General features: G+C 31.8%; 1 protein-coding gene across 1 annotated transcript in view; it reads right to left on the reverse strand.

The window, feature by feature from the left end:
* Positions 1 to 1,457: 1,457 nt before the first annotated feature.
* The window catches only part of LOC148277354 (adenylate cyclase type 6-like), a 428,970-nt gene continuing 417,230 nt past the window's right edge, over positions 1,458 to 13,197 (reverse strand). The window contains exons 23-28 of the mRNA XM_088233010.1: positions 12,579 to 12,798; positions 10,753 to 10,884; positions 7,421 to 7,545; positions 4,547 to 4,714; positions 3,453 to 3,630; positions 1,458 to 2,133 (exon numbers count right to left, since the gene is read on the reverse strand). Coding sequence (XP_088089136.1) covers positions 1,589 to 2,133; positions 3,453 to 3,630; positions 4,547 to 4,714; positions 7,421 to 7,545; positions 10,753 to 10,884; positions 12,579 to 12,798 — 1,368 coding nt within the window. The 3' untranslated portion in view covers positions 1,458 to 1,588. The remainder of the gene's footprint in view (positions 2,134 to 3,452; positions 3,631 to 4,546; positions 4,715 to 7,420; positions 7,546 to 10,752; positions 10,885 to 12,578; positions 12,799 to 13,197) is intronic.

Here is a 13,197-nt window from a genome sequence, read left to right on the forward strand (position 1 = left end):
AGAAAATAAATATTTAGAACCAAATTATTTTTATTAAAAGAAGATAAATCATAATTATTCTTTACCAAATTAAATGTTTTTAATATTTTTTTTTTTTTTTTAATATTGAAGGCACATTTTAACCTAGAATTCAGGAAAAATACCGTAAAATTTGTGTGATTTAAAATGCTAGTATTTCTTTTCGAAAACAAAAAATGTAAGATTTTACTTCGATCACTTTTTTATTTAATTTATTATCTTTAAATTAAAAGAAACAACTTTACTTAAATACTTCATCTTTATATGAGTAGTAATTAAAAGTACAAAAGTATAGTCAAAAGTCGGTCGAAACCGCGTTTCCAAAAGCACAATCTCATAAATTCCGTATTTAAAAAAAAAAACAAAATACAGCCAATGCCTAAATAATAATGAATTGGATGAATTTATTATGATATAACTTTAAAACTTAAATTGAGGATTTGTATTTAAAAATAAAATACTGTTTATCATTAAAAAAATAGTTTGAACTAAGTTTTCTATTAAAAGTAGTAAAAACTATGAATTACGTTTTTTTAAAAAAAGGTAAAGAAAATTTAAGAATCTGTATTGAAATAATTTCAAATTTTATGAAAATAAATGATTTTTTGCATTGTTTTTCGATGATTCTTCTACTTTGATGAAAACAAACTTTGTGGGCCAGTGATGACAAGAAGTGGAAAAGCTTCGAAATATTTACCTTATATTGTTTTTTTTATTGATATTTATAAAATGTGCAGTTGACGCGCGTATGCACAATTTGTAAATAAATAAATTATATATTTATGATACCAATCACAGAATGAGCAAGAAAAGATAATGTTTATTTTGAATTATTTTTAGAAAGAATGTTTGTGTTAAAAATATTATGTATCTATGTAAAAATAATTTATGTAATGAATAATATAAATATATAATTATGTATATTATAAAAAATCTAAATATAAAGTTCATAGTTATGCTTAAAAAAGTACAAATAGTAATAAAATATACAACAATAAATTAAAAAGTTAGCACTTAAATAAAATTATATTATTTTTTATAAATATTTCGATAAATTAAAATTAAGACGAAAAACAGGTATAATCTATTTTTTCTTAATATTTAAATATGTAGAAGTAATTAGAAATATAGGAGAATTTTACATAATTTCCACGCCAGCAATGTAAATTTCCACTTTAATATAAATATTATCACACTTGAGAATGCATTCTCCTCTAGGCCGATGAGACCTCAATACGCTCCTTTAAAGGATATATATTTTTTCTAACCGTACTGTTATCAAGTGGTCCCTTCAAATGTCGAAAATACCCCACAAGAAATAAGTAATTTTATGTTATAGGTTATACGATAGTTCCCTGAATAAAAGTCGCTTTGTTTACCTTGTTAAATTCGCCCAAAGCAATAAACCGAAACATTTTTGAGCTCAGGAAGGACTACAATATAAATCAATCAACGAATGGTAAAACAAATAAACATAATGACTGCAAAAAAACGAGCATCAATATAAACAGATCGGGTTCAAGTATGAAAGGTTATTCGTTAGTTTTACCTTTCGACGAAGTAACTACATTTATTCAACGGAGAAACCCGCTGCTGGATTCTCAATGACGTTTGCCAGATTCGGATATGCGCTGCCGCTTTTCTTCACAATCGGCTTTCTTCCCATCTCTGGTAGCGGCATGGACTTCGATATTTGGACCTGGGAGAGTACATCTTCCTCCGAAACGTTGTTGTTGATGAAAATAGTGCAAGACGAAGACGCTTCGTCGACACCATCTTCCTGATCGTCGATATGGATGCTTATTTTACTTCCATTCGTGACGACTTTAGTGCTTCTCTTGACGAGTGATTTTCCCTTCGATTTTTTAAACGAGTCGGTTGGCACACCAATATCGACCGGCACTGACGCCGTACGGTTCTGCAGTAGCATGCTGTTATCCGAGTAGAAGTGCGGGATGTTTTTCTTGGCTGACCCGGCACTTTCCAAACGTTCCACCATGGACGAAGGCCTTGACCTCTTCATCTTCTCTATTCGATTTTCAGCGCACACGCTGTAAGTATCGGGGCTCTTTATGCTCCTGAGACTCATAATAGCCCGCCTCTTTGGGCGATAAACTGAAAAATAATAAATTGAGGAACAGGGTGGAAAACTTTCATAACACAGTTTTTTTTTTATTGAAGTAAAAACTTATTAGGGTGCAACGCGTACACTCTCTTTCAGGTAAATTCAGGAGACTCGAATATACCCTTGCGAGTGAGACACAAATACCTGTGTATCGCTGTTATACCCTCCTGTATATTTATATGTATGTTAGATTTACAAACTTAACATGTATCTTATATTTAATTACTTTTTAATTATGTTTTGCAATTTGTACAAATTAAAAAAAAAAAATGATAAACAAAAATAACTTTAAGCCGTGACAATTCAAAAGTTGTGGGTTGCTGCTGCACTCTGCTGTGTTTTAGTGAATGAATGTTTTTGATGAAATATTTCACTTTTAACCATTGATATCTATTTGTAATATGAATTTTGTCAAAATTGTCTTGTAAATAAACGCCGCAATGTTGGAACCGAACTGAATTGAATTATTGTGTGCTTAAGGGGCAAAGCTAATCCAGAATTTTAAGCCGCTCGACAATCTTTGAAGTCAACCAGGAAGGAAAAAGAAGAGGACAGCGTTCAGTTGAAAGATCAAATGTATGGTTCTGGCATTCCAGATTAAAGGTAAATAGAAAATTTATGTTGTTAAATGTTAATTCACACTTTGAACGCGTTTTTCTCGCACCATGTTTTTGAAAATGGCCGGACATGTAACTTAGCCAAAAAATCACTAATTTATTTGAAATTTCAAAAGTATCTTTTCAAATACATTTTTCATCGAACAACTTACAGAATTTGCGATCGGATATTAACTTATTTTGTTATAAACAATCATATGGTTTTTGGCATAAAAATTAACGTTTTCATTCAAATCTCCCTTGCTTTATCTTAAAACGGTATTTTCTGATATCCGTATTTAGTTCTATAGTTTTTGTATACGTTTATTAACAAAAAAAAGGTTTTTGTTCTAGGTTGAAATCTGTCCGCCCGCCGAACGCTGTGCACAAAAGACACTTTGCGGTTTTAGGCTCTGGCGCCGCCATTTTTAATTTAAAAAGCATATTTTTGTACACTTTAAACGTTTTAACTATGTTCGATAAGTCTTCCAATTAATTTTTTTATTGCTTTCATAGTACCCTTCATTATTTTTTTCAAAATGTTTTTTTTTTTTAAGTTCTGGAGTTTACCCCTTAAGACTGCAAAGTTGAAAACTTATTATATTATGTGCATAGGTAGTTGTTTTTATTTTTTCCGTGGGGTCTTAATGCTACACATAAAATTTATGGCTTTGAAACAAGTAATAAATATTGATTTTAATAATTTTCCTTACCACTGTCCAGCATCTCATTGATGATTTCTTTCTCTCTTGGATGTATTTGAGAGTAATCGGAACGATGGGGACGAATGTCCACCGGCTTTTCTTCGACGTTCTCATGAACAACTTCCAACTTTTCTATGGTAACCTGAATCACTTCACCGGTCCCATCATTATCAGGCTCTTCTAATTCCTGCATCAAAGAAGCAGACTTAATTACTATGGCAAAGATATGAATTGTATTATATAATTAATATAAGAGAAACACAACTATAAAAATTTGGATATGCGCATCGTGGCAAATTGTATCCAGTTTTTTCTAGTTACAAAAATGTAAGCTTATACGAGAAGTTACTAGCGGTGAAATCAAAGGAGATCAGCTAGAATTGATGTCACCTCTACACTTTTTATGTCACCGTCAAAAGATGGCATGTTGATATGAATGAGGATTTTAGGTCACTGATAGAAAAGGATTCTGCTGATTATTTAGTAACAAAATGTACTTAAAGTCAAAACATTTTTTTACTTGAATCATGTATTATTTTAAAACAACTGATTATTAAACGTATTTGAAAAAATAATTTAAGAAAATGATTTTTCATCTCTTTTAGAAACCATAACTATTTCCCTTTCTGCACTCACAATAGGGCACGACCTTCGTAAAGTAATGCGGCGTATTTCGATCACCTGTTACATGGTAAGGTGATCAGTCTTAAACTTCAGGTGCCAGTCCAAGGACAGTGAAATATTGAAGACCTTTAAAATAGATATTTAACGTTGACTCTGTCAGGAATCAAACCTGGAACCTTAAGCATGCTTGGGGAATGCACCAACCTATTACTTATATTACGAGGTGGACTCCACAAGATTTCCCTTTTCGTGACTTTTTCCTGAGAATAGTCATCGAGTCGAAAACGCTCATCCAGGGTTCTGGTTCTATTTCACACACATAGCCGTATTCTTCATCCGCTTACACGGAAAAACAATTTTGCGTAACGTTTTGGGTAAGGTTCTTATATTTGGGTAAATAATGAGAACGCAATAGAAAAAGTTATTTTTATGGGTGATTTAAATTTCCACGACTGTCTTGCATAGTAAATACTACTTACTTGGTTTGCCATGGGCATCTTTGGGGGAAGGGCCCGGAGACTGGCCGCGGTGGCGATCCCGTTGAGAAGGTAGGTGACCATGTTGCCTTTTCCCTTGACGTTAATCGTTCCACGGCACGACAGCAAGTAGCCGCGCTCGCGGAGAATCTGATGAACCTCCTGAGTTACCTGTATATATTAAGAACGTATTTTAACATTTCCGAAATGACCTTCAACTATGAGCCGAGCAAGTTGTGAAGAATTGGAGGAAAACAATTATGGAATGATGAAATTTTAATGAGTCATAAAAAAAGTTAATTTTTTTTATTCTCTTCTTCTTGATCCTCTTTTCATCGCTTTTTATACGAACAATTTATTTCTAATTTTTTTTTCGATTTTCAACAGTTCATCTCCGAATATTGTTTTGATTTTAATTTTTTTTTTTTTTTTAAATTAATTTTTATTTATTCAAAAAAACTACAGCAATACAAAAGAATATATACACAACATTATAAAAAAAATAAAGCTAAATCGGGGTTCGAACTGTCAGTAGGGTCGCATTGAGTCACATCTTGCTGGAGGATGTGATTCTATAAAATACTGCGACCGCCCAGTTGCATTCCACCGGCAACACTACTGACTAGTCCTACTCGTTAGCGTCCACGTCGCGAACCCTAGGGAATGAGATAACACTCATAACGGTGTGATCACAGCAGATAACGAGAGGATGAAAAGCGAGTTTCTGGCGCCTCCAAACCATAACCAACTAGCTAAGGGAAGGTAACCCCGACAGAAAATCCACCAGAGAAGGCAACGGGAAACCACTCTGGTCATCTTTTCCCAGGAATCAATACGGCAAGAACATCAATAAGCAGTCGTCCTGGCTGCGAAATGTAAAATTAGCGCAGGACAGATACATATGCTTTTGCTGTAGTGATCGCCAACGTCGGGGGGACCCGGCAAGGCACTAAAAGAGAAAGCTAAATCAGCTTTTCACATATATACAATTATGATAATCCAGTTCAGTTAGTTTTTGTGTGTGAGGATTTTGGTAGGTATGTGAATATGTGTGTGAGTGTATATGGGTGTGAGGGTGGGCTTATGGACAGGGTGAGTGTGTGTTTGATATGAGTGAGTAGAAACAACTGAAATTAAAAATGTAAAAATATTTTTTTTTATAAAGAAACATAATTTTTTTCATTTAATAGTTTTTGTAATTCTTGTTTTAAAAGCGAGTTTACTGCAGTTAAATATATTTCTTTGTTATTGAAAAATACATTATAATTACGTGCCAAGCGAATCAGAGGAGAGTTCTGTGCATAGAAAAGAGATAGATTCGTGCGATGGGTGCGGTAGCCAGGTACATTAAGGGCCAACTCAGAAATCAGAACAGGACTATCAAGACGTCCATTAATAATGTCACGTAAAATCCCCATATCGAATACCAAACGACGATCCTCAAGACTAAGAATATGATGTTTACGACAAGAAGTTTTATAGTTAAGGTCCGTAAATCTGGATCTCCAATAGAGATGTCTCAAAAATGTTTGCTGAATATTTTCAATCCTTCCTTTGTGTATGGAATACTGAAGAGACCACACAGAGGAGGCATATTCAAGGAGATTACAAATTAAAAATAATAAAAACAATAATTTTCTCTCTTTTCTTGTGTTGGGTAAACATTGAATAATTATAGGAGTCATATACGAGTATAGGAGGTATGCAAATTTAAACAGTTTTACGAATTTTGCCGAACAAAATTATTTTCCCACGTATAGTGTTTAAAATTTGGTAAGTGTAATTTAACAATGTTTTTTCATAAAAAATATTGACTGTGAACATTAGATTACAATATAATTCCTAAAATATTTAATATACTGAATGTTATCGTTGTAATTTTGAGTACAAATATTTTCAAAATCGAATTTCAAAACCAGTTTATTTTACGAACATGTTTTACTTTTAAAAAAATTTATAGGGACTAACATCCGTTAGTTTTAAATTATTGCTGTTTTTAATCTAAATAACGGAAGTTTTTCTGATACTCTAGTGGTATTTTTGGTTGGTTAAAATCGTAAGTAATATTCAGATAAACATTACAGAGCAATAATATGCAGAACGCTATTTAGGTTCCCCTGCCAAAAAAAATCAATTGATGGTTACCCTGTATTGCAGTATCACCGATGATATATGCTTTTATTTGTATCAAATTTATTCATATTATTAATTCATATTGTTTTAGCACTACAACTACTATCATCACGTCATTTCCCCGTAGGAGTAGGCAGAGAGGATAGACCGCCACACACGTCTATCCTGAGATACATTCCTAGCTTCTTACACATTCATACATCTTGTCATACATGCCCTTCAGTTCTGCCTGCTTTTGACATGACCGGACTTAAGGTTTTGGTTTATCTGATAATGCCACTCCTTCCTTAGTCGTCATCGTCTCACGTTACCGTTCATTCTCGCCATATATACCTGTTTTACCATTCTTCCGTCATTCATTCGTTTTACATGACCAAACCATTTCAGAGACCTTTTCACAATTTTATCTGACTCAGATTTACACACTCGCCTGATTATACATTGATTTTCCACACATTCGTCTAAGAGATTGTATTTCAACCGCGTTCACTCTGCTTTCATCCTCCCTCTGCCAGTTCCATGTTTCCCTTCCATACATGAGGGTTAGGACTAAGACTCGGTTACGTACTGCCAGTTTAGCTTTGATTGACATATTTTTATTGGGAATTACTTTGCTTAGTATCCAATTATAAACAGTTTAACAGGACGAACATAATGAATTATTTGTCGTTTTTTGTAAAATGTGTAAAAATTATATTTTTTAAATGACGACTCTATTAAAAAAACTTGTTTTTTTATATTTACCTGTATCTCGTCGAGGATTCCAGTAGTGTCCATTCGACTAGCAACATTCACGGCATTCCCCCATATGTCGTACTGAGGTTTGCGAGCTCCAATAACCCCTGCGACTACGGGTCCAATATTGATACCTGTCAAAAATGATATTAAATGCTTATGGGTCGGAGACCGAGTTCCCTGTTATTTTCATCGACATAAATTATTTACGCTTTTTAAAAAGTTGTCATTTCAATCTCGTGAACGCATAAAAAATGCGCTCTGTTACGTCTTTTAAAACATTTGTTCGCTATTTATTTATTTTAAGATACAAAAATATACATATCAATAATCAATCATCACACAATTTCCAAGAGACATAAATCTTGAATCTATACTTTTAACAAATGGTCTAAAAAATTTAAATATTTGTGTAATGTAGTTACAAGGTTTTACATAATTGTTTCAAACCATGCAAATACATTTACTCAAAGTATTGTCATTTATTATATCAATTTTAACATTGAAAATCTTTTTTAAAAATTCGAAAAAACAGAAAAATTTCTAACGCGTTTTACTCTTTTACGTGCTGGAGAACATTCGGAATTAAAAGGATAAATTCTATAAAAGTCACCTTCTTCAGTTCATGTGACATTCAAAAAGTCAAATTATAGCTTAACACGGACGCAACCTAAAAAGCCATAATAGGTTAGTGAATGTATTAACAAATGTCATTAAAAATGAGTTAATAAATAGAGTTTACATTCATAAACTAAAATTAATAAAACGTTTGGTGTTTACTTCAACCAATTTTATATTAATGTTTAATGTAAAAAATAAAATAAATAAATAAGTGAAAAAGGCAAAACTTGCTTAACTCGCGCATGGCTGTGATGTAATATGAGTTTACAGAGGATCAGAGACTTGATATATCTATCTTATTTATTTAAATGGCGCAATTGCATTTTTCGTAATCTTCAAATGGACACTTTTACATCGGACTTGGAAAGTAAAATCTGTATGAATATGCTGAATTTCGATACATATAAAATATCCTTACAATGCGAAGAATAATTACACGAATAAATAAATCTGTTTTACGGTATAAGAAAGAGCAAGAGAATAAACGCTGTTTTGTATCCGGTGTTTGTGTAAAAGAGACAAAAACAAAAGAAGAAATTCGTCCAATCAGTTGGTTATTGGCAGTGAGCGGGAGTGCTCGCTAGTTAGATGACTGATGTTTTTATGGTTGTTAATTTATCTTGCTTTAACATGCCTAAATTATGTTACATTTTTTATAAATTATAGAAAAGGAATAATTTAACAGTGTGTCTCTATGTTATTTTTTTCAAAGTCAACTTCAGAATATTCCGTCTTGCTTAAGATAACACGATGTTACGTCACCGAGTGTAAAGTATTTTTTTAGCAAAGCCTTTTAAGAGGTAAATCAGTGCAGTATTTTGTATAACAATACGTTATTATTATTTAAGTTTAAGATGAAAAATTATCTCAATATCAGCGTTTTAGATATACTATACTCGTATAATATGAAAACATGTGTACTTATTAGAATATCATAACAAACAAACATTGTGCCTGCATCAATTTAAAGTATTACGCATATTGAACCATAAAAATAGAATGTTTTACAAAGTCACTAAGAAAATTAAAGCAAATGTCAATGTCATTTAATAATCATACGCACAAAATCGCAAAGAGCAGCAAAAGTCGCAAACTTAAAATAACTTAAATTCAGTCTGGGAATAGACAGGTCGCTAATTACATTTTATGCTTCCAATTTATTCTTATGCTTAGAAGTTTGTCCGAACAATTTAGTGCTAAATGAATCGTAGGTATATTTTAATTAAAAAAATTAATACATTTCATTACACATATCATCATAGTATTATTTTTTATTTATGTTTACTTTTAAATAATAACGCATTGCACTACACGAAATAATTGTTGGTACATCGAAATCTGAAATACTATGTTCTTCATAAATTATTAGGTTAATTTAACATGCGAGTAATTATGTATTGTAATGCTGAGTCCATAAGGAACTATTCTACATAATATGCGTTCCCTACGAGTTTAAATTCAATTTAAGAAATGAAAATCCGTTAGACCGAGGCATAAATAAGTTCCAAAATAATTCATTCCGATTATTTAAGTGTTTTCAATTGTAAAAGCTTTATTATTTCTATTATATTCTACAAAGAATGTATTAATATTTGTCAATATAAACTATACACGGCGTTATACAAAGCCAGACAGCGAAGCTTCAGAGGAACATTCCTCACGGTACACTTTAAAAGATTTTTTTTTTAGAAACGTTTATTTTTTAATCCTAATTTCTCAGACTAGCGTCCCCTCCATAAATCCGCTTCGTTGGTCAAATACGTTTTATAGCTATTTTTTTTTTGTACGGCAGGGGTAGGATTTGTGGAAGGGACGGTAGTCCGAGAAATTGAAGATTTACTCCTTTTCAAAGAAAAAAAATGTGCTTTGGAAAAAAAGAGAATTTAAAAAAAAGTTTACCGTGATGAATTTTCTTCCGAAGTTTCACCGCCAGGCCCTTAAACACCATGATATACATATCGTAGAAACGATCGAGATATGAAATATTTGACAGAATGTCAATTTTCGTATTTTACTGAATGTTTGGAGAGCAAAAAATGAAGTTTACGACGCAGCAAAATTGTACAATCTAACAAATGAGTTTTTTTAGAAAAACGAATTTTCAAATTTACATTTCGTGGCTTTGGTATTTACGAAAAATATCTTACTTTGTTTGAAAAATTTCTGAGTGCAAAATTTTTGGTCAATTTTTTAAAATCTGTAAATAAAATTGTTTACATTTATTTAAAGAAAAATAAATTTTCTTTTATTGATTTTTACGAACATAAAATGTTTTAATAAAAAGTACCCATCATTCAAACTTCTCGGTTCATTTCAACTTTTTTCATTAATGACCAATGAGCGCTCCTGCCTGTATAAAAATGATTTACGATAGAGTTCCATCAAGAAATATCCACAAAAAAACAAAAAATCTATTAATTTACTTATTCATTCAAAATTACACTCTTTTAACCATTGATGAGCTTATTAAGGTTTTTTAGGCTGTGCCCGTGTCAAGCCATAATAATTAACAATAAAAAATACAGAGAGAAAATAATTAAATTAAATTACAATGATATGTGATGCAATAGAATAACAATTCAGAGAAACAAAGTATAAATAATAAAATTTCAAAGACAACGAAAAAACAATTTCCTTAAAATATATAAAAAAATACTTTTGACGTTTTCTTGTTGTACTCGTTAGATTAAAATTAAAATTCAGGCATTATGACCAGTTACCTATACGGATGCGGAAGTTGTTGAACGAATGTTCATTTACGTCCTTAAGCAATTCCCTCAACCTCAGAGCATAATCTGCCATAGCTGTCACGTGACGGAATCCCTTCATATCGCACTTGTCCTTAGTGAGACCTGAAATTGCAAAACACGTGTTAATTAAATGCCGAACATTGTTTTTTCCCCATTTCTCAAATTATAATAATAGCCGTTAAAATTTATCTCAACTGTTGGGAGACTTAAATCAAAATGTTTCTAATATTAAGCTCTTTAGCTTGACGTTAGCAAAAGCATAAAATTTAATATGCAGCGCCATTTTTAAATGAAAAACCGTGCAAATGCTTAAAATTTCTTTAGAAACATGGCAAGGCACATTTTAGTAGCAGAATATTTCAAACACCGCGCCGCACACTTGGACCGAAAATATATTTTTTTTTTAAAAAAAAGGTTAGATTTATAAAACAATGTACCTAAGTAAAATAAACGTTCAAAGGGATTTTAAATTAAAAAACTGATTTAATAAAAATAATGTTATCTTATCTGAATAATTTTCCTACTTATTTTCACTGATGCTGGATCGCGTGAAAACATCAAAACTTGTCATTTATATTGGAAATATTATTTTTCACAAGCTGATAATTCGGGGGTCCAATAATATTAGCATTAAATTTGACAATCTTCGTTAGTTTTGCTGAGTGATACTTTTTGCGAGAGCATTCACTTTCCCTTAATTAAGGTCGGCACAAGTAGGGCTATGTACGTACTATGTATATGGACATGTTCCGAATGGAACAGTGACGATACGTGGCTGGCGTCATGAATTCAGACAATTGAACCGTTTTAAAGGTAAAAGCACTCAACACACCCGATATTTTTTTAAATACTGAGAGACTTACTATCAGTTTCATAATTTAATAAAAAAATGACGAAATAGAGTTAATTAAAAAAAAAACTTTATTAACAGCGATTTATTTTATTAACATAAACGGCAAATCTGCCTTTCACAAAAATTAATCTAAAAATATACAGCATATTCAGTAGAAAGTTTAAATAATAAAATATTCTACAGTAAAACAACAAGAAAATCATAAGTACTGTTTCACATAGCTAGGCAAAGTGAACAAAAAACTGTATATATTTATATATTATGAAATGCATGAATAAATTAATATAATTACCATTCACCATCTTAAAAAAAGTTCAAAAGGTTTGTTCTATAGGAACAATACCCTAGACTAAATATATCAGATACGTGGGAATAACTATTCCCGAGTTCATGAAGTCTATTTAATACGGCATTACAAGTATACACTGTCCGTGATTTCACCGAGATTGTCCCTTATATAACTTGTTAAGCGTTTTGTAAAGTATGAAAGAATATCAGGTGTCAAATATTGTTGTTGTTAAGAGTGACCAATTGCAATCAAACAAAAACTGTGTTTTTTTTTCAATAAAAAAATTATAAAAGAAATATTTGCGTTCTTATGATTTACCCAAATATTTAATTTTGAGGGCCAGTTTCAACGAGTCGTAAATAACTTACTATTAGACAGTGGAAATCGAGTTAGGGTAGAGTGGGATTCTAACCACAGACCTTTGGTCCGTGAGTCCAAGACACTAGCCACAGGAGGTATATTTACTTGTATCCCATTACAGAATTCTTTTCCACGCTGCGGTATTTAGTAATAATATACCATCTGTTCGGGAAAAGATTGATGCCTAATGTAAAATGCTAATTTTGGATTAATTACATACATTTAATGATTCGGTCCCTGTGTTTGCCGCTTGTCACGAAGTGTACAGTAAAATAAGGAATGCGGAAGTGTTACCTGATGCAGCCATGTATGTTGCCCCGGTGCTTTTGATCTTCTCGATATATCTGAACCCTGGTTCGGAGAGCAATTCATCAAAGTCGGCGATGATTTCATTGAGCAGCCGCAGACATTCTACACCTTCATTATTACCCTCGAGTTCCACGTAGAATTCCGAGAAGTTGGGAATGGAGGCGAACATTATGCATACAGAGTCACATTGTTCGTGATATAGTTCCTGAAAGTAAATACGTACACCTCTGTAACTCATCTAATGAGAATACGGAAATATTGCATAAAGGCAAATCCCCGTTGAAATATACATATAGATTGTACCATACAATATATTTATTTTCGTAAAGTAAAATAAATAATAAACCACATTGTTTTCAACCATTTTTTCTACCGACCGGTTTCAAAAATACACAAGCTTTTTAACCAAAGCATATTCTAAAAATATACCTCTAAAAAAATGTAGCTAAATCAAAATATACCGTGGTTAAAAACAAATACATTTACTTTATTTTAATGAATAACCACAAAGTTGGTGCTTTAAATGTAAATTAAAAAAATACTTGTATTTATTTTCATTCAAATTTTTTTTCTTTACTCTCAACATTGAAAGTTAGGTTCTTAT

Source organism: Micrasema longulum, unplaced genomic scaffold, assembly GCF_059751315.1.
Source record: "Micrasema longulum isolate JH-2025_06_02 unplaced genomic scaffold, ASM5975131v1 h1tg001048l, whole genome shotgun sequence".
Lineage (NCBI taxonomy): Eukaryota > Metazoa > Arthropoda > Insecta > Trichoptera > Brachycentridae > Micrasema > Micrasema longulum.